Here is a 21,393-nt window from a genome sequence, read left to right on the forward strand (position 1 = left end):
ACCCCAGCAAGGCAGGAAGGAAATCCTGGATCTGAAGGTCCGTGGGCCCCCAACAGCCTTCTGTCCACCTTCAGAGTCTTCCTGTCCTTGTCACGTGTGTAGACGTCAGAGCCCAGCACAGACAGTCATTTACCGTGTTTAATAAACTTGTCATTTGTAGTAATTGTGGATGTACCCAAAAGCTGCAGAAATGGTGCAGAATCCCCACACACCCTTCCCCCGGCCCCCTGCTCTGAACCTTCACCACAACCAGCACCCGACCATCAAAACTAGAGAGGTAACACTGGGCGTATTGCTCCCGGCTTGAGTCCAGGCTCTGATTGCACCTTACCCGGTCTTCCACAATTTCCATTTTCTGTTCTAGGATATCACATTGGATTCGGTCACCAATTTGGGGGTGAATGACTGAGTGAATGAGGCAGACCTTAACCTAAATAGCCAGGGAATGGATGAGGTAGATGCCTTCGAGAAGGTACAGCGAGAAGGAGGGGTGGAGAGGGAGGGGAGTGTGGGACTGTCTCCAAGGTGGGGAAGGGGTGGCTTTGGTTCTGGAGGGTGGGAGGGAAGCCAGTGAGTCACTGGGGACAGGACTGATGAGCCGGTTCTTTGGTGTTGCTGGCGGTGGAGGTGGGACCCGGCCCCCTGGAGAGCGGGGTGGCAGTCTGAGGACGGAGATGGGCTGGCACGACCCGGGAGGGGTGGGAAGGCTGGTGGCTGCCGTGGACGAGCTAGGTGGCAGATTTGGGCCGAGCCAGCCCACCCGAGTCCTGTCCCTCCCGCACCAGCTCTTCTGCAGTCCTGTCTGGCCTGGAGCAGGCAGCCGGTGGGGCCGGGGCCTGGGAAGGGAGCAGGGACCCTGGGAGCCCCTCGGTGACTGTGGGGGCAAGCACAGGTGGGCAGTGCGGTCGGTTCTCATGGCCTCTCATGGCCTCACCCCTGTGAAATGGAATGTGCTTCACCAAAGGCAGGCCGGAAGGCAGGCTGGCGTGATGCAGGCTCCGCCTCTGGCCCGCGGGGATCGGGGCTGTAGCGCGTCACTGGCAAGGCCCTGGCCCGGGTCTGGAGGGCACTGGTCTGCTGTGGTGGACAACTGAGATGGCTTCCAGGCGGCTTCTGCCCGTTCACACTCATAGACCAGTTTTCTTGCCCGCACTTGGTGACGTTCAACCTCTGTTTTTCTTTTTGACCGTTTGAAGGACAAAAGGTTACCTCATTGCATTTTTTAATTTGCCTTTACTGGATTTGATGAGGCAAAATGCCTTCCCTGCGTTTGAACCTTTTCTGCCTCCCTTTCTGAAAACTAGGTGGGGTTTGTTGGGGTTTTTTAAATTTTTAATTTCTCTTTAAATGCCTATTTTATTTTTTGAGAGAGAGAGGGAGAGAGAGCACAAACAGGGGAGGGGCAGAGAGAGAAGGAGACACAGAATCCGAAGCAGGCTCCAGGCTCTGAGCTGTCAGCACAGAGCCCGATGCGGGGCTCGAACTCACAGACTGCAAGATCATGACCTGAGCCGAAGTCAGACGCTCAACCGACTAGGCCACCCAGGCGCCCCCTGGTTTTTTTTTTGTTTTTTTTTTTTGTTTTTTTTTTTAAGTGAGGGTGGGGACGTTTTTCCTCTGGGTTGGTTTCCTCTTGTGGATTCACAGGAAATTTATAAAATCTAAATATGAACATAAAAATACATAAATATGAAACATTCTGGACGTTAATCTTTTGTCAGTCATATAAATGGCAATTATCTTCTTTGTAATTAGTTTTTTTCCTTTTTTGTGGTGTTATTTTGAAGAACAAAAGTTCTTAATTTTAATGGAAATGACTTTATCGGTGGTGAAGGTTTGCACATCTGTGTCTTGCGGGAGAAATCCTCCTCCTTCCCCGAGCCCCTAGGCCGGCCTTTCACATGTGGGCCCGGCCCCTCTAGTCCCGCCTGGGACAGCTGTGCTGTAGGGTCGGGCCCAGGGCCGTCTGTCCCTGTCCCCGGGGTCTGCAGGCAGCGCCGCGAGGCGGGCTTCCTGCCCTGTTCCTTATGTACCCTTGAGCCGGCTGGTGCTCCGGGATCACTTGAACTTCGCGGTAATTCCTGGTCATAGATTCTTTCACCTTGTTCTTCTCCACAGCTGTTTTCACTCTCCTTGCCCTTTTTCCTTCCAGAAATATATTGTAGATCCAATGTAGGTTAAAAAAATAAAATAAAAAGTTGGAATTTTTATGGAGATTGTCCTGAATCTCTGTCTCGGTTTGGTGAGAATTGGCCCTTGTCTGCCGGCCCGTGAGTGAGCCGGGCATCTGGCTCTTATGTAGGCCACTCGTGTGCTGCCTTTTACCAAAGTTCTTCTGTACCTTTGTTAGATTTATTTGTCACTTTTATTATTTTTATAAATAACAAATTAAAAATTCTTATTTTCTGAACGTTCATGGGTATCTAGATGTGGAATTCTTTATATTCATTTTGTTTCCAGGAACCTTGCTGAGCTGTATTAGTGATTGTTATAATTTATCCATAGATTCTTTTGGGTTTTCCTAAAGAAATGTATCTTCTGCAAATAATGGCCATTTCTTCCCTCCTTTGAGTTCAAACTTCTTCTCTTTCTTTTTCTTGTCTCTACTCTGGCTATGACCCCAGCACCATGTACCAGTGATGGGAGTGGGCTTCCACCCTTTCCCTGTGACAAGTGATGCTTTTGGAACATTCTTCTCAGAAACCCTTTATATTAAGCTAAGAAAGTACCATCCAATCAGTAATCTGTTAAACTTTGAATTCATGCTGGATTTATTAAATACTTTCTGTAGCTGTTGAGGTGATCATATGATCCCATGTGTTGAGTCTGTTAATGTGCAAAATTCTGCTTGTTGATTTTCTAATGTTAAACTAACCTTGCATCCTTGAGGCACACTCATCTTAGTCCTGGTCTGTTAGTCAGGATACGGCAGGACTCCCATTTGTTTATAATGTGTGTGTGACCTTTGAACCCTCAGGCATGAGTGCAAATGGCCTCTGGTCGTTTGTGATCTCATCGGTCAGGTTTTGTTTTTAGGAGTGCCCCAGCCCTGTCACCGAGTTGAGGAGCGTCCTCTCATCCCTGTTCTGTGGACCAGTTCCTGCAGGGTTGGGTAGTACACTGAATATTGGTAGAACTTCCAGGAAAACCCTGGGCTGGAACTTGCTTTATTTTTTAACTACTGGTTCACATGCCTTTATGGCCATAGGAGTATTTGTCCAGGTTTTATTTTTTTCTTGACAGTTTTTCTGGAATTTGTCAGTTTCATCTGTGTTTTCAAGTTCATTCGTGTAAAGTTTCTTCTTGATGTTGTATCGGTAGCGTTTTGTTGTTCAGCAGGGTCACCAGCTACGGCCCGTTTGTCCTTCCTCGTGTTCTGTGCTGACCTCTTCGTCTCCCAGTCCGTCTTGTTGGACAAATTGGTTCATTTCTTCAGAGAACCAACTCTCGGCTCTCTTGGGTTTGCCCCTCTTTTGGTATTTCTTTCCTTTCTGTTTTTACCTTCTGTTTCCTTCCCTCTGCTGGGTTTGGGCCATTCTGCTGTCCCCGCGTGTCGAGCAGGAGCCTCTCTGCTGACAGAAGCCTGCAGGCTGCGACCTGTCTCCCGGCGCGGGAGCTGCTCCTGACGCGTGGCTCAGTACTGGCGCCCAGTTCTCACCGTTACCTCATTTCCGTGATTTCTTGTTTGACCCGTGGAGAATTTAGTAGCGTGTTTCTTCATTTCCAGGCCTTTGGGGGGTTTTCTGGGGCTCCTGCGTGGTTGTTTGGCTTTGCTCCCGCATCTGTGGGCTTGGTCTGGACGAAGATGTCCGGCCTTTGAAATTGGAGACTCCGTTTGTGTCCAGTGTGTTTCTGAGTCTTTTTGTCCATCATTTTCCTTTCTTGACGGCCTGTGGATGGTTTGGGAACATTCTGTACCTTCGACCCTCGAGGTGTGGCTGTCCCAGGGAGGGGGCCAGCTCAGACCAGCACCATCCAGTAGGCCAGATGTGAGCCACACGTGAGATTCTGAGTTTTCTTGTGGCCACCTTAGAAGAGTAAAGCAGAGCAGGTGAAATGAATTGTATTAACCCGACCCGTCACACCTTTCACCACACAGTCACGGAGGAGACATCGGTGTGGCCTTTTACGTTCACCCTTATCTGCCGAGCCCGCAGCACCGCCGTGGCTTGGAGCCTCCGTGTGGCTCGTGGTCTCCACACGGGACAGCATGGGCCCAGCCGCCCGCCGGCTGCCCCCCGATATGCACTCGGCATCCGGGTCATCTCTTGTCTGGTGCCAGGCTCTCTCCACCCACCACTCCCCTGCAGAAGGGCCCGCCGCCCGCCCTTGCCCTGGTACACCAGTGCCCTGTACTCTCCTGGTCTTAGAGCGGAACCCACGGCGGCAGGGCCCCTGCGTTTCAGGACCCTGTGTCCTGAAAGCAAGCGAGCACACATCAGCCTTCTCTCGAGGGCAGGGGGGGCTAGCTGGGAGGGGGGTGCAAGTGTGCGTTTGGGGGTCCTGCTGCCCAGATGGCCCCACCAGCTCCAGCCCCCTGGCATGAGCGTGAGGGGCTTCCAGTCCATTGGTGGCAGCCGAGGGGCAGGTGTGGGGCCTGAATGGGGCCAGTGCCCAGATTGTGCTCAGAGAACGGGCACGCACTCCGCGGGGTCCTCAGCCAGGCTCTTTGTCCTGGGTGCTGGGAGCAGGGACCAGGTCCAGGGCTCCGGGGACGGGCTTCCAAGAGGCAGGTTTCAGAGCTGTTGCCACATATTTTCAAGTGGTTCAGCCAGCACACAGCCTCCCGGACTGGGTGTGAGCACTGCGGCCTGGCTGCTTGAAACTCGGCTCTGGGCGGATTGGCGGGGCCCCTGCAGTGGGTCCTGTCAGGACAGTGTCTCTCCCGGTGGCTGGTCCAACACGAGGGACACTTGCTACATTCCACACACACACACCCCCCCATTGTGCCCCCTAAGACTGGCCATGGGCAGGGGCTTCCTGGCTCCCTGTGGGCCTGGTGGGCGGAGCTGAGGCCCCGTGCCTCACGGAGCACCTGCTGGATGGCGCGTCCCAAGCCGAGTATAATTAGCCGCCGTGACAGGTGGGGTGGATCGGGTGTGCGGCTGGCCTCGGCCGACCTGGGCACCCCTGGGCTTGGAGCCTAAACCCCATGCATAAGGTCCTCCACGCATTGAGCCTCCCCCCACGTCTCCATCTTCAGCCAGGATGGGGTGCTGCGGTCCAGAGAGGGGATTAGTGGCCTGAGAATTCCTATACCAGCCTAGGAGACCCCTGGGCCAGCCCGGTCCCTGCCCTCAGTCCAGCCCAGGGCCCTTCTGATCACCCAGGGGGCACGGGTGGGTGGGGGCGCAGGCTGCTCTGGCCTGGGGGTTTCAGCCTTCCAGCAGGAAGTCTCTGGCCCTCGGGCCCCGGGGGACTGAGCAGGCAGGGCCGCCCCGCCTGGTGCAGAGGCCTTGACCTGCTCACCCGGCTGCCCTCTTCCCCCCCGCAGTGCAAGAAGAAGCACACGCTGCTGTGCCCCGACTTCTCTCGCAGGGGCGTCTGCCCCCGGGGCGCCCAGTGCCAGCTGCTCCACCGCAACCAGAAGCGCCCTGGCCGGCGGGCGGCCTCAGCCCCGGCCCCGGAGCCCAGCAGCACGTCACCCAAGAGCAAGGCCGCCTCCAGCCACGGACCCAGGTGACGGGGCCAGTGGGTGCTGTGTGTGTAAGCTTGGGACAGTGGCGGGGGGGGGGGGGGGGGTTCCGGAAGCAGTCCCTCCTCACGCTGGGAGACCATCCTCATGGGGAGACCCTACACCCCATCCCAGCCCTTAGAGCTTCAGACCCAAAAAAAACCTCAGTTCAAAGTTGAGGATCCAGTGACCTCCAGAGGTGCCCCACCCTACACCTCCAGGCTGGACAGAGCCAAGGACATCCCTGGCCCGGACCAGCCTATGTGGGAATGCCCAGTCCCTGTCCCATGGAGGAAGGTGGTGGCTTCTCAGCTACCCACTCCCACTCCCCAGGAAAGGGAAGATTCTGGGTGATACTCGTGGCTGGGGCCCCATGTGCTCACCTGTCCCGTGAGTGGACTGTGGCAGGTGAGGGCAGGGTCACTGGGAACCAGGGCTCACCGGCCAGGCTCACCCCAGCTGCCTCAGGCCAGAGGCCCCTTGTCGTCACCGGCCTGCCCTCTGGGGCCGAGGGCTGGCCTCAGACCTGGATGGCGACGCCCGGTGGCTGCTGGGACAGGTGCCACATAGCTGGTCGGCTAGTGCCCTCCGGACTCCAGCCCTGCCGGGCAGCCACCCACCCTCACACTTCTGCTCCCCTTCCTTTCCCACAGGAAGTCCTCGGCTGCCCAGCGCCCCACCAGACAGACGCCCAGCTCCCCCACCTCCGTGGCTGCTGGCTCAGCCTCCCCTCCCTCCTCCCCAAGGGTGTTAGCTGCAGCCTCGGGCTCTCCCCTGTCAGCAAAGCCTCCCTCCTCCCCCTCCTCTTCCTCCACCCCCTCCTCTTCCTCCCCCCTCTCCCCCTCCTCCCCCACCCCTCCTTCCCCCTCCCTGTCCTTGGACCAAGAGGAGCTGTCTCTCCGGGAGGAGGCTGCCTCTGCGGCGATGAGCTCCAGCAGCCTCTCCAAGCTGCCTTCCTTCATCTCCCTGCAGTCCTCGCCGAGCCCAGGAGGCCAGCCCAGGGCCCGGACCCCCAGGAGCCCCCCAACTAAGGACTCAGGTAGGCAACTTGGCCCCTTGAAGCCCGGCGTGGCACGGCCGGGGGCTCTCTTTCAGTGCTTCCCACAGCCCCACCGGGTCAGGACTCCCAGGTGTGGCCCGGATGGTTCGTGAGCGCCCTGCATGGGCTGGGCGCTGATGGTGCCGCGTCCGCCCCCCCCTTCCTCCCCCCCCCCCCCCCCCCCCGCTGGCAGGGGTGCGCCTCGGGCCCACGGGGACAGAGCTGGCCAAGGTGTGAGCGCAGTGGCGGCCGCCCGCACAGGCCACCCCAGCCGAGGGCTGATTTAATTAGAAAGCGCCCATTTCTGTTAATTTGTTCTGGAAGATCACCGCACACTCCTGGAGAGAACAGATGTTCCCTCTCCCCCGATGAACGTTTGGGGCTTGGTAAATGGCTCCACTCAGCCTTGTTTAGGAGAGAAAAGAGGATTTTATGGCTGCAAACGACCCTTTCTGTAAACATTTTACAGCTCTCCGCGCGTTTGAGTGACGATAAACCCCACGCAGCTCGGCGGGCTGCAAATTTGCGACCATACGGCCATCATTTTATTGTCATATTTCACGGTCGTAACGTTAATGGAAGATGCTTGCCGCAGCCTTCCCTAACGGCCCCGCTGAGCACGCTCAAACGCCTGCCTCTGAGGGGCTGGGACCCGCGGTGCCTGTGTACAGCCCCTCGCCTCGGGGCCGCACAGCCTTGGCCAGGCCCTCCACCTGCCCGCCTGGGACCAGGGCACCAGCACCTTCCGTCCGGGTGGGCCTCCCTGGGGTGGGGACGGGGCGGATGGGGGCCCTGAGGCAGCCAAGCCCAGTGCCAGTGGAGGCTGGCCCGGGAGAGGCCGCAGAGACTCCCGCTGGCCTCGGAGGCCCCATCAGCCTTCATTTCCTGCCCGGGCCTCCCCCACCCTGGCCGGGGCCAGAGCTAGAGGGGCAGGCGGAGGCAGGCCCAGGCTGGCTGGCTGCACCTACTCAAGCAGTCACCCAGTAGGGGTGAGGCCTGTGGGCAGAGGCCAGTGCAGTGTGCAGGCCTGGAGCCCCGGCTGGGTGGGCCTGGCTTCTGGGCTCTGGCTCAGCCCAGCCGGTGACTGGAGTCCTCAGCCCTGATTGGGGGCCCAGGAGGAGAGGCAGGCTCCCAGGGGCACATAGAGAGTGCCGTGCCTGTGGGCAGCCACATGGAGGCGCCCGTGGGCAGGGGGGGGATGCCAGCCTGAGCGGGGGCCTGGAGCCCTCATAACAGTGGGCGGACACTGACTCCCAGGGAGCGCGGGGCCCACAGGGTAGGGACCCCCGCGGACGTGACCTGACCGTCTGCCCCCAGGCCCCTGCCCACCAGACCGCGGCCTCTCCTTCCCTGGCCCTCCTGCCCCCAGGCCCTGTCACCGCACCGGAGACCCAGGTCCCTTCCCCCCTGCTCAGCCGACGGCTCACACGTGTGACTTTTGAGGTTGAAGGCACAGCTCAGCCTCCACGTGTGCGTCTGGCAGCCGTGTTGCAGGTGGGAGGGGAGCGGCGTGCACCTGTTATTTATAGCTCAGCCGGCAGATCGCTGTGGCTCCTGCCTGGGACCGGGCCTGCACACCGCGAGGCTGCCGGACCCCAGGGTGGGCGGGGCCGGACGGCAGCCTGATCAGAGCTGCTTGCCCTCGTTCGCAGTCCCGCTGTGGCTGTGCAGGCCGTGCAGGCCGGGGCTTGATGGAGTCGCCCCCCTCCTCACCCAGAAGCTTTGGCGGGAGGGGCATTCCTCCCTGGCTGCGGGGGGTGGGGGGGGGGGGTCCTGGCACCTGACCTTTGCCCTTCTCGGAACAGGGAAAACTCTGCACATCAAACCCCGTCTGTGAGGGCCCAGGGGGCCAGCCCGCGCCTACCTCAGCCCCTCCTTCCTGGAGAGGAAGGAGGCTCCGCCTGCCACCGCCCCAGAGGAGGGGCCACCTGCCACCAAGCCCCACCCTGGGGCCCCGGGTTCGCCGCTCTGCCTGCCTGGCTCCCGGCCTTCTGTGACCAGTGCGTGCCCAGGGGCTCACCTTCTCCCCTGGGCGGGGCCCTGCCCTGCCACCCCTCCGCACACTCACCTTCCCACCCCTGGGCCCTCAGCCTCGCACCCGGGTTGGACCCCGACCCCCAGCCCAGAGGGGTGCCGGGCAGGGCTCGCCGCAGGGCCTGTGCCTGCTGTGGGTGCGGTAGCCACCGCGCAGCACACGCCCTAGCCCTCCCCCCGGGACTCCCCGGTGGGTGTTTTGTGTTCAGCAATAAAGGTCCTGTCCTGTGTCTGCTTGCCTGTTCTGGCTGCTGTCACGTGTCACGCCGCCACCCGGCCTTGCTGCGCACCAGCGCAGATGGACGGCATTGGGCCCTGGGGGCCAGATTTTGAGGGGCTGGCCACAGACTCCTGGCAGCTACGGGGCCTGTGGGCAGGAATGCGTGCCCTCCTCCCCGCCTCCCTGAAATGGCTCCCTGAAGTGGCTCAGAGGGTCGGGGACAGCCTCTCCCCTGAGGCCAAGCCAGCGTGATTTGTGGTGAGGAGAGGCCCTGGAGGGAGCCCTGGGGACGTGTTGGATGCAACAGGCTGGGGCCAGGGTCCCCCAAGCCCAGGTCCCCCCACCCCCGGCCCCTCCCTTGGGTGTCTCAGGACAGTGGCTGGGCCGAGGCAGGGGCAGGAGGGCAGGCCGGGGCGGCCTGAGCCATGAAGCAGCTTGTCCAGGCTCACCCCTCCCATGCCAGAAGTGTCTGTGCTTCTGGAGGGAGTTGGGGCCTCCTGGCGGGGGGTCGTAGCCTCAGTTCAAGGGCCTGGGTTGGAGTCTGGTCTGACAAGGATCGAGGGGCACAGAGCCATTCAAGGTGTTTCCCCGGCCGCTCCGGGGCTGGCCACCACACTCCTCCCTCAGTCGCTGCTGCCCCGGTGGCCTCGGCCTGGAGCACCCACGAGGTGGTGGTGAGGATCGGAGTGGGGGGGCTCCTGCTCTCCGCCAGTCCCCGTCTGTGAGCTGTGCCAGCCCCAGAGGTGAGGAGGACCAGGGCTGTTCAGGGCAAGGCACCTGGTCAGTCGGACAGAACAAGAGTCTGGCGTCCTTGGGACCCCACGCAGCTGTCCCTGGGGCTCCTGGGCCCTGCTGCAGCCGACGCAGCAGGGTGGTGGATTCTGGGGTTACACCTGGCCAGAGAGAAAGCGACTCCCCATCAGTAAACGGCGGAGTCCCCACTGCGGGCCGGCTCTCCGCCCCAGCCACCCCTTGGGGTCCATCCGTGTCAGCCTCAGCCCGGGCCCTCGCAGGAGCAGGGCGGATGATGCAGTGGGGGCCACAGTCCGGGCTCGGTACCGACAGTGGGGAGACCGCAGAACCGGGGGCGCCAGCCTGGGACCATGGCAGTCCCGGGGGTTCTCAGCCGGCACGACACAAGCACAGCACAGCCACGGGGGCTTCCTGCCCCCTCCCCCTCGGGGCTCCCTCTCGGCACCCACCATGACCTCCCCACAAAGGTTGAACTTTTGGTGAGGGGAGGGGCCTGGGGAGTAATCCTGCCTCCTTTCCCAGACAGATGGACAGACGGATGGACACAGGGTTGTTGGTCCAGCCCGATCCGAGCGGTGGCCGCCTCAGACCCTCGCCTCCTCCCTGCACTTCCCTTCTCAGTAAACAAGGGCGACACAGGCCCCCCAGGCTGTAGAGCAGGTAGCTGTGTGTGCTGCAGGGGGGCTCCCCCAGCCCACCGGGCGGCCCCACACTCACCCCAGCACTGCCTGCTGGTAAAGCCAGTGTGACAGTGGCTCCCACCCAGGCCCCACTGCCCCACCATGCAGCTGGTCTGACGAGGGCCAGTGTGGAAGGCTCCAGAAGGGCTGGGCACTCCAGGAAGCAGGAGATGCCGGGCCAGCGGCTGCCCTCTTCTGGGCCGAGCCCACCTCCTGCACACTCCCTGTGACCCATGTGGGGACCTGGTCAGCCTCAGCCTCTGCCTGGTCAGAGTCCCTGCTCCTGCGCCGGGTGAGGGGGCAGTTCCTTGGACCTGAGTGACCGCTGGTCACTGCCCACACCAAGCTAGACAAAGTAAGATGCCAGCTGAGGGCACAGCACGGACTCCTGCACACTTGGGAAGGGCCGCCCCTCTCCTAGACCCTTACCGTCCTTGCCCCGGGCCCACGCCCTCCCAGGGACTGCCCTGGTGCGGCGGGGCACGCGGCCTCCCTCTCGGAGATCCGCCCCACGAGGGCCGCCTGCCCCCCGGCCCTGTGCCCCTCACTCTGGCTGTCCTGCCGCTTGCTGGTGGCCGGGGCAGAGCTGGCTGGCGGGGGGAGCCCTGGAGTCCTGTGGCCAGCGGTGGCACGGGCCGGTGGGCCAGCTCAGACCGTGGAGCAGGGCGGGGAGGAGACACTTCACTGACCCTCTGAGCTGGAGGTGTCGGGCTGGGCCCCAGAGAGGTGGGCTTTGGAGGTCAGAGCCATGGGCCACGTCTAAGCTCTAAGCTGGCGGGGGTGGGGGGGTCTCTGGGCATCTGTCTGGGGTTTCAGTGTCAGGGTGTAGTGGGGTAGGTGCCTGAAGTGGGAGCACCGCCGAAGAGGCGTGGACTGGGGCAGGGTGGGCCCGGCCTCACCTGAGAAGTGGGGGAGCGCCCCTGGTTGGATGGGCATCCCAGCCTGGAGCCCTGCCCCACGGAGGCACCTGCCACCCTGCTGAGCGTGCCCCCCCCACCCCCGCCCAGTGTGCCTGGCACACAGCAGGCTCCTTGTTTAAAGTACAAATGAGCCCCCTAAGTGGACAGGGCATGACCCTGGACCCTGCTGTCACTGAGCCCTGGAAGAAACGGGAGTGGATGAGACCCTGTCCCGGGCTGAGCGGTGGGGGCAGGACAGAAATGACCCATCCAGCTGACATTCTCTGTGGGATCAGACGTCAAGGACCCAGTGGCTCCACGTGACACAGGACAGGCAAGGGTGGAAGGGTGGCTTCCTGCCGGTAGATGAGGTGCGTGGGGCAGGGCGTCAGGCGGCCCGCCGAGGCTGCCTCGCCCCCCCTCCCCCCACACCACCACCGCAGCAGGGCTCCCTGCTGACCTCAAACCTGCTCCCACCTGGCCTGGCCCCTCCCCCTGAGGGGCGGACGGGGACATGCTTCCCACCCCAGAACCCAGCTGACTTGTCCCCTGATGCTGTAAGTCTCCCGGGGCTCTCCTCCTTTGGCCGAGTGGGAGCAGCTTTGGGGTCGGGGGAGCCGAGGCTGCCCCGCCCTGCCAGGCGTGAGCCCAAAGATGCTGCCGGTGGCTCCGGCCAGCAGCTGTCCCCTCACCCCCTGCTTTCGTGTCCTCCCAGCCTCCGGGGTCAGAGACCAGCCCTCTCACGCCTGGGACAAACCCAGGCAACACAGCCCACTAATGTGGTGAAAACCTGCCTTGTGTCGTCACCCTCCAGCGGGCTTGTTTTCAACCAGAGATCTCTGGGCCGCCTTCCCGATGGAAGATGCCCCCGGGGCCATACAGCAGGTACTCAAGGAGTTGTAGGGTAGCATTTATTTGTTTGAGTTTATTTTGAGAGAAAGAGAGAACATGGGAGGGGCAGAGAGAGAGGGAGAGAGAGAATCCTAAGAGCCTGATGCGGGGCTCGATCCCACAAACCGCGAGATCGTGACCTAAGCTGAAGTGAAAAGTCACTTAACTGACTGAGCCACCCAGGCGCCCCTGGGGTGCATTTAACGATGAGCCACGCTGTGGTCCCCACGGAAGTCCATTGCTTCAAGCACTGATTGTCTGGTGGGTGTGAGGCCCTGCGAGGGCACGGAGGTGTCAGACGGGCAGAGAAAGAGGCTTTTCAGGAACCACACGGAACCGGTGTCTCCTCTCCCGGCTGCAGACGGGCCGTTGAAGGGGCCGAGAGGACAGCACGCCCGTCCGCTTTCTCTGTGACAGGTGGGAGGGCGGGCCTGGGTCCTCAGGGACTCGGCCCCCAGCCCCGGCTGTGAGTGCCCTCCCAGTCCTGAGGGGGGAGCAGCAAGCTTGGAGGCTGCTTGCTACCTGAGCAGCAAAGGCCAGCACCTTCCCCGGGCGGAGGAGCCCATCACGCCCATTCTGCGCGGCACCTGCAGGCGTGAGCCCTTCAAAGCCTGTGTGCAGGGACTCTGGGTCACTCCCCCACCCAGCCTGACTGTGACTAACCAGCGGGAAGAGGGCTCTGCTGAGGCCACACAGAGGTCAGGGAGCAGACCGAGAAGGTGGTAAGAGCCCCAGGAGCGGGCAAGAGCTGAGGGCAAGCCTGCTGGCCCAAAGGACTTCTAGAAAGCTAGTCTGACCCCAAGGCCAAATCCAGGGCTGGGGAGCTTGCCCAGTGCCTAAGCCAGTCAGGGACATAGGTGCCCTGCTTGGCCCCAGGAGCCTCTCCCCCGGGGCAGTGAGTGAATGAGTGGGGGCAGGAGTGACCGAGAGCCGCACGCCTCGTGAAGGGGTCTGGTCTGTGTTCAAGGGCCCAGCATCCTTGAATATCACATTTGGGGGCTGGATGTGGGGAAAACTGTCCCCGCTTAGCTGGACTTGGTGATGGCTGAGTGTGGGCCTCCCTCTGAACACCGGGGGGCTTTAAAGGGAGGTCCAAACCCCGCAATGCCTCTGGCAACCCGTGTAACCCGGAGCCCAAGCTCCCAGCCACTGGCTGAACCATCCCTGCAGCGATGGGAGGACCCTCACGGTCTGCCTGGCCCTGCCTGCCCAGCAGAGCCCAGCGAGCCCTCCCTGGAGGACGATGGGAGCAAGAGGAAGGGGTGAGCGGTGTCCTTCGGGCACAGTGGGGATGGGCCACCCCATGACATCTTAGGAAGTGGGGTTTCACTCTCAATTGTATGAATTTTTGTTACTATAAACTAATACACATTTATGCCTGCAACAACCTAAAAAGCAAGCTGCCCTGGGGACTTCCTGCCCAGGTCCTTCCAGAATTTTCTTTCTACGCACAGATGTTAATATTTAAGATCGAATTTGTTCATTGTAAAAGTCCTATAACAGCAGTATAGCAGTTGGGGGGTGGAGGGGACAGAGCGCTCTCGGTCACGTCGCAGCACGGTGCGTGTGCCAAGGACCGCTCTCTGCTTTGGGGGCGCGCACAGCCCCACAGCCTGGGGCAGCCGGACGCACCTGCGCCGCGGGCCCCGGTCCTCGGCCCGGCGCCCCGCCCCCGCCGGCACGCGCTCTTCTTCCCCACCTGCGCCGCGCACCCTCCGAGCCGGGTGTCCCGCGGTGGAGCCGCCGAACGGAGATGCCAGCAACTTTGTTGACTAAATTCCTGAACCCGCCCGAACCGCAGGGCTAAAAATAGCCGGCACTCCCCTCGCCGCGCCCGACCCGGCCGCGCAGTGGCACCGGTGTCGGCAGGCCAGAAGGTCCAGGCGCCGCCATGCTATCGGGGCTGCGGGGTCACGGCCCGCGGGGCGGCGGGGAGACCGAGGCACCGAGGGGCCTCGTCTGCTCCCCGAGACTCTCCGGCCTCCCCGTCGCGGATGCGAGGCCCTGGAGGCCGCAGGCCGGGCCCCGCGCCGCCCGCGCTCCGCGTTCTCCGCACCCCTCTGCCCCGCGCTCTCTGCGCGTGCAGTGCCCCCCGGTGGCCACCAGAGGGCCCTGCCCCCTCCTCTCGCCGGCGGCCAGTCAGCACCCCTTCCCACAGCTGTTCCCCGCAGGAGATTGACAGCTGGGCTCCGGGTTGCCATGGGGATAGGCAAATGAGGGCGGCGGGTCCGGGGCTCCGATTGGCCTGGGGGCTCGCGCCCCGCCCAGAGAGGCGGGACCGAATGCCCTGCTCTATAAAGAGGAGCGCGCGGCGCGGCGCTCAGCTGTGGAGGCGGGGCCGGTTGTACGCGGGCGGAGCACGGGGAGCCCGAGCAGCCCGAGGCGGCGGCCGCACCGCCACCCTCCCGGCCGGCCGCCCGCCCGGCCGCCGACGCGGGCACTAAGAGCGCGGCCGGCCGGCGCCACCCCGCCCCGGGGTGCGGCCGGGGCCGCCCGAGAACCCTGCCCGGCGGCGTCCCCAGCGGCCGCCCCTAAGTTGGCCGCGCGAAACTTTTCCCCCGCCGAGACCCGCCGCCCGTGGGAGTGAAGGGGGGGGAGAGGCCCTCGGCTCCCTCCCCCCCCGCCGCCCGGCCTCCCGTCGGGGCGCAGCCGGGCGCGGCGGCGGCGGGGCCGGGGCCCCGGGCGATGGCCGCGGAGCTGGCGATGGGCGCCGAGCTGCCCAGCAGCCCGCTGGCCATCGAATACGTCAACGACTTCGACCTGATGAAGTTCGAGGTGAAGAAGGAGCCGCCCGAGGCCGAGCGCTTCTGCCACCGCCTGCCGCCCGGCTCGCTGTCCTCGACGCCGCTCAGCACGCCCTGCTCCTCCGTGCCCTCCTCGCCCAGCTTCTGCGCGCCCAGCCCGGGCACCGGCGGCGGCGGCGGCGCGGGGGGCGGCGGCGGCGCGGCGCAGGCCGGGACCGCCCCGGGGCCGACGAGCGGGGGCCCGGGCGCCGTCGGGGGCGCCTCGGGGAAGCCGGCGCTGGAGGATCTGTACTGGATGAGCGGCTACCAGCACCACCTCAACCCCGAGGCGCTCAACCTGACGCCCGAGGACGCGGTGGAGGCGCTCATCGGCAGCGGCCACCACGCCGGGCACCACGGCGCGCACCACCCGGCGGCCGCCGCGGCCTACGAGGCTTTCCGGGGCCAGGGCTTCGCGGGCGGCGGCGGCGGCGCGGACGACATGGGCGCCGGCCACCACCACGGCGCGCATCACGCCGCGCACCACCACCACCATGCCGCGCACCACCACCACCACCACCACCACCACGCCGGCGCGGGCCACCACTCCGGCGCGGGCCACGGCGGCGGCGGCGGCGCGGGCCACCACGTGCGCCTGGAGGAGCGCTTCTCCGACGACCAGCTGGTGTCCATGTCGGTGCGCGAGCTGAACCGGCAGCTGCGCGGCTTCAGTAAGGAGGAGGTCATCCGGCTGAAGCAGAAGCGGCGCACGCTCAAAAACCGCGGCTACGCGCAGTCCTGCCGCTTCAAGCGGGTGCAGCAGCGGCACATTCTGGAGAGCGAGAAGTGCCAGCTCCAGAGCCAGGTGGAGCAGCTGAAGCTGGAGGTGGGGCGCCTGGCCAAGGAGCGGGACCTGTACAAGGAGAAATACGAGAAGCTGGCGGGCCGGGGTGGCCCCGGGGGCGCGGGCGGGGCCGGCTTCCCGCGGGAGTCCTCGCCGCCGCAGGCCGGGCCGGGCGCGGCCAAGGGCGCCCCCGACTTCTTCCTGTGAGCGCCGGGCCCGAGCCCGCGCCGCCGCCGCCGCCGCCGCCGGCCAGAGGCTCGGACTCCGCGCTCGGGCAGGCCCCGCGCGCCCCGCCGCCGCGTCCGCAGGCGCCGGACCGGAGCCCCCCACCCCCCACCGCCCCCACCCCCACCCCCACGTCTCGCCGCGCGGCGCCCCTGCCTTCCCGGCTCGCCGTCCGGACGTGGCCGCGGCCGCTGTGCGCGCGGGGCGCGGGGCTTCCCAGGAAAGTTGAGCCGGATCGAACTTCCTTCCAGGCGTCCGCTTGTACATACGCCGAGCGCGGTTCCCCGCCGGACGCCGCCCCGCGCGACCCCCCCTCCCGCCTGTCTTTGCCGCCCCACCTTCTTGCCCTTTTTTACTACTCCTTTTTAAAGCGATCTTATTTTCGAAGTATCTCTATTTATTTTGCTCGGTGATTAGGAAAGAAAACCCCAGAGGAAGCCCCCTCGTTCCCGGCCGGGGTCCGCCCTCGGACGTCCGCGTGTCCCAGCATGTGTCGCTCGCTCGGAGGGGCCCGGTCCCTGCCTGCCCTCCTGCCCGCCTGCCCCCCACCCTGCCACCGGCGTCCCCTAGAGATTGAAACCAAGGAGTATTACCTATGCCGTGTTCAGTCCTGCTGCCCTACAGTACTCACGGGGGGGAGGGGGGTGGGGGGTCGCCGCGCTCTGCGGGTGGGGGCTGGCCCGGACCTCCTGCTGATATTTCTCTATGCACCAGATCGTATTTATGACTCCTGCGGAAATATATCTTATTTTAATCTTCAAGAGAAGTGAAAGAGAAGAAGAAGAAAAAAAAAAGTAATGCACAGTATTTCTAGCAAAAAAAAAAAAAAAAAAAATTTTTTTTTTTTTAAGAGGAGGTTTCAGCCTGAACCTCCCGGCATGGGGGCGAGTGAAGAAAGTGTTTTTATTTTAATTTAAATTGCGTTTCGTTTGTGGAATCTTTTAAAAAGCCCCAGTGGCTTTTTGGACTAGCCCGCGGAGAGGAGGTAGCGTGGCCACTGGCGATGTGAGTCCTGCAGACCGCCAGGCCCCCGGGCACCCGCGGGGCCTGCACTCCTCCCCGGGGCCTGCTCCTGCCTGGCGCTCTGAGCAGAGACGCCGTAAGTCGTTCAAAGTTTTCTTGTGTTGTTGGGTTTTGTTGGATCATTTTTTCATTTGCTACGAAGCTGAGGAAAGGGGGAAAAAAAAACACACAAAATAAATCCGTTTAGATCCAAAAGTCACCGGAGCCTGGTTGGTTTTTCTGTGGCTTTCATTTTTGCCATATTTCTCCCTGAATGGAAAGAAAAGGGGGTCCCTGGACAGGGCCCTGCCTTAGCTCTGGGCCACCCGCCTGGGCCGAGCGGAGAAGCCGAGCAGAGTGGTGGCCGAGGCTGCTGTCAGCCGCTGGGCCCCGAAGCCGGCAGCCCCCTCACCCTCTGGGGCTGCCCCGCAGGGAGCCAGGCTCCCACTGAGGCGGGATTGAGGGAGCAGGGCCCGGGGCCTCGGTGGTGACTCCACGCGCAGCGACAATGCATGCTGGTGGCAAGTGCTCGTTCGTCCCCAGTCCTTCCGAGCCCCCGGTCTCCCGCCCGAGGGGTGGCCTGGCCTCTGTCTTCTAAAGGGCAAGGCCCGGACCGTGGGGGCACCCGGGAGGAGCAGGACCTCCGGAAACGTCACCCTAAAGGGTCCTGGGCAGCCGCCGGACCTCGTTGACTACCCCCAACCTTTGCAATGGGACCGAGGCAGGTGAACGTCTGTGGTCCGCATGTTTAGAAGGACGAGCTCTCGGGCGACCACCTTCAGCAGGGCGCCCCGGGTGCGCGGTGAGGCTCCCCTGTTGGAGACAGCGAAGGCCTTCCCGGGTCGGGGCAGCTGCAGTTCCGTGCAGGGCGCAGGGTCCTCTTGTCTCCATCGGAAGGTGCTGTCGCCTCCCCGTCTGCCTTAGAATAAAACTTGTAGCAAGAAGGTTGGGTGTCTGTGGGGGGTGTGAGCAAAGTCCCCCCGCCCCACGGCTGAGATCTGGAGCCCTCAGGAGGGGAGCACGATGTCTAGTGATGCGGAGACGAGTGGAAATGTGGGGGCGCAGGAATGAACTCAAGGACCAGGTGCGGAGGAGGCCACAGCATGGGGGCCACCAGCACCCCACGGCCCAGCCCGCTTTAGGACGGGGACCCCAAGGACTCAAGAGGACCACCAATGGCCGGGGGTGTCCCTTCCCGCACGGGCGGGTCTGCTGGCCGGTTCTCGCAGAGGACACCTTAGTTTTCGCTGTTGCTGCCAGAAGAGCGAGTTTTCCTCCGGCAGAGAAAGGATCGAGGACCAGACGGGAAGCCTGGCTCAGGAACTGTCTTTTCCAGGAGGTAGTGGCAGGCAGGGAGCTGCGCTCAGCACTCTCCCCGCGGCACCCCGGCCTGCCTCCCGGATCCCAGCACCTGAGAGCCTGGATCGGGCTCCAGGCCCCGGGGAGAAGAGGGCCGTCTGCACATGCCGTCCTGGGTCACGACGCCACTGGCCTTGTTTCACTTTCTTCTCTTTTCTTCCTCCCCCCATCCTCTCCGTTTCTCTTTCATTCCTTCCTCCCCCACGCGACCCCCCTTCCTTCTTTCCGGTTTTGCCCCAGGATAAAATGCGGCTGGAGAACAGGGAAACCATTGCGGGAGGCAGGAGGTGTGCTTATTTTTGTGTTTAGAGACAGATCCTTTCCTGGGCAAACAGCCTATTTGGGGAAAGCCCTCTGGCCGCGGGGCTGTCCTGTGCCCACTCGGTAGGAGTGCAGGGCTGACCGGTGCTGGGGCCCCAGCAGGCCAGGCCTCTCGGGAGGGGCTAGACTGGGGGCCTGGCGGGCACCGGAGAGGGTTCGGAACGGTGAGAATCAGAGGCCTCACAACTCTGCCCCCCTTGGGGGGTCCTGGGTGTGATGGTGCATCTGTGAGGAGCCTGCAGGCGACAGGGGAGGGGGGCAGGGGTAGCTCGGAGCCGCTGGGCCAGAGGTGTGAGAGGAAGCAGGGCAGCCAGGGGGCCTGGGCCAGGAGCAGGAGTGACAGCGGTGCCCAGGCTCCAGGACAAGCCTCCACTCAGCACCCAGGGCCCGGCGCCCCCCTGAGAGGGGTGACCGGCACCCTCTGTGTGGATGTGGAAGGGGGCCCTAGTGGCACCCTGGCCTCAGCCACTCAGCTCACCCTGTCCATCCTCTGCCCTCCCAGAGGAGGCCCCAGGAACCCTCTCTCGGGTGGAATGGGAACATCTTGGCCTTGGGGCCTCCAAGCACCCTGCCCTCCTCCCCCGCGCCCCACCCCCTTCCCCCCGCTGCTTAGGGGGCACTCATTCATTCACTCCTGTGTCACTTCATTCTGTCGAGAGTCCCTTCTCTGGGCCAGGCCTTGCAGGGACCACGGCGGGGACCCAGATGACAGCCCTGCCCAGAGCTTCAGAGGGAGACTCACTCGGCACGTGAGTGGGTCAGACTGGAGAGCCTGCCAAAGGGAGGAGGGGGGCTGTGGGTCTGCCAATCAAAGCCATGGGCTGGGACGTCTGGGCACATCCAGGCCACCTAGAAGGTGACAGGAGTATTCCGTTCCCAGGGAACCCTCAGGCCACAGGGAGGTGCAAGAGGGACCGCGGGTGCAGACCTGAGTCGGGGGGGGGGGGGGGCTGGGGGAGTCCATGCTTGCCGTGCGTGCCCCCGTCACGGACACAGACTCCACGTGCATAGGCTCGGTGCCACGTGTGGTCACCACGTGTAAACTGGTCCCCTGCCCGCTGCCCCACCGGAGGTCCCTCTGCCACACCCTTACCTGGGGCAGCTGTGCTCACGACCCACTGGAACCACCTCCCCCCCCCCCCCCCCCCCCCCCCCCGCCATGCTGGGCCACAGCCACCCCGCCAGGAGCCAGGGAGCTGCCTGAGCTGAGACCACCCACCCGTCCTGGCTGTGCCCCTGCCCAGCAGCCTCTGGGGGCAGCGTTATCCCAGGCCCCCCACCCCCACACAGAGTTTCATCCTCTGCACGTCTGCAGGGCACCTACACCCCAAACGCGCACACACACAGCACAGTTGCCCCCTGGTCCTCCAGCTGTCTGAGGATTCCGGGGAAAACTCTAGGTCTGAGATGACTGAGCCCAGCCCCGGCCCCAGATCCCTGCTGCTGGCCCTCGGTGGGCCCCAGGTCTGCTCTGTACTGGGGGCCCCCCACTTCTGTCCGCGGCCTGCAGCCTCTCTCCATGGCCACACGAGTCCTGCCTGTTGTAGCCAGTGCCGTCCGAGGGCCCCTGCCTGGTTTCCTATTTATAGCTGGCTCCGAGGGTGGCCTCTTCCCCAGCGTTCCCCCTTGAGGACGGGCACACACAGGCAGGCGTGCAGAGATCTGGGCGACAGAAACAGACACGTATGTGCGTACAGACGTGGCCATGTGTGTAGGCAAATGCACAGACCTAGACACCCCTCCCCTCGCCACACACACACGCACACGCACACACACACGGCCACATGTGCCCAGGAATACACACATGCTCACTCATGACCTGCACACACGGGCCCCGTGGATTTTGTCTGTCCTGGTCCCTTCACCCCATATCCTGGCCATGTGGCCTCGTGGGCTCTGACTCCAGCCACCCAGGGAGGAGTCACCCTCAGCCACCACCGGCTTGGTTGCCCCTGACCCCGGGACCCCACAGCCCTCCCCACCTGCCCTGGGCTCTGCTGCCTCTGTCCCAGCCCGCCTCCTCAGAGCCACCAGTGCGGGCCCAGACACCCTTCAAGAGAGAGGCCCTGTTCCTTGCCGCCTGGCTCCAAGAGCAGAGGCCCTCCCTAGGCTCTCCCAACCCCTGGGAATGGATGTGCCACAAAGCCCAGCCCAGCCCCGCCTCCGTTGGGACCATCACCAGTTGCGCTGACTGGAGGCCGTGTGTCCAGGGCTCACCCACTCAGGGGGTACCGGGTGCAGCCCTGGGCCAGGCCCATGCGGCAGCCTGGAAGGGCTCAGAGGCCTGCCTGCAGATGGGAAATGGGCAGGGGCCAGGGCTGTGTGACCTGCCTACCGGCCAGGACCTGGAGCCTGGGGCTGGTGGCCCCTCCTGGGTCTCAAGGAAGGTCAAACCACCCCTAGTCTGTGGCCATGCATGGGACCCTCTGGCCCAGGGTCTGGGGACTTGGGAGCGCTGTGGACATTAGAAGGAAGCTAGCCTGTCCCCAGAGCCCAGTGGAGCCTGGGGTTCCTCCCCTCTAGCTGCTCCGGGAGGCTTTGAGCCAGCCGCGGAGGTGGGACAAGCTGGGTTGTCCCCAGCACTTGAGGGGACGGCGGGCGGACAGGGAAGGGCCCCCAGCCCCGCCTGCTGCTCTGGACCTGCTCTGTCACCTCCCTGGGCCTGGCTGCACGCTCAGCTCAGCAATTACCGAGCCACGGAGTCCAGCCTCTCCTCTCCCGGCCCAGGC

The 21,393-nt window shown here is 63.5% G+C and overlaps 2 protein-coding genes across 3 annotated transcripts in view; both read left to right on the forward strand.

Annotated features, from left to right (window-relative positions):
- The window catches only part of ZC3H3 (zinc finger CCCH-type containing 3), an 88,646-nt gene extending 79,669 nt beyond the window's left edge, over positions 1–8,977 (forward strand). Inside the window, exons 10-12 of one of the 2 annotated variants that reach the window (XM_045453413.1) lie at positions 5,495–5,679; positions 6,647–6,713; positions 8,519–8,977. In XM_045453413.1, coding sequence (XP_045309369.1) covers positions 5,495–5,679; positions 6,647–6,713; positions 8,519–8,710 — 444 coding nt within the window. In that variant the 3' untranslated portion in view covers positions 8,711–8,977. Of the gene's footprint in view, positions 1–5,494; positions 5,680–6,327; positions 6,714–8,518 lie in introns of both variants that reach the window. The other variant, XM_045453412.1, reaches the window with a different exon arrangement.
- A 5,551-nt stretch (positions 8,978–14,528) lies between these two features.
- On the forward strand, positions 14,529–17,209 carry MAFA (MAF bZIP transcription factor A). The gene has a single exon (XM_045453414.1). The coding sequence runs from the start codon at positions 14,876–14,878 to the stop codon at positions 15,962–15,964; it is 1,089 nt and encodes a 362-aa protein (XP_045309370.1). The 5' UTR covers positions 14,529–14,875; the 3' UTR covers positions 15,965–17,209.
- Positions 17,210–21,393: the final 4,184 nt, after the last annotated feature.

This window comes from Leopardus geoffroyi, chromosome C3 (assembly GCF_018350155.1).
Source record: "Leopardus geoffroyi isolate Oge1 chromosome C3, O.geoffroyi_Oge1_pat1.0, whole genome shotgun sequence".
Classification (NCBI taxonomy): Eukaryota; Metazoa; Chordata; class Mammalia; order Carnivora; family Felidae; genus Leopardus; species Leopardus geoffroyi.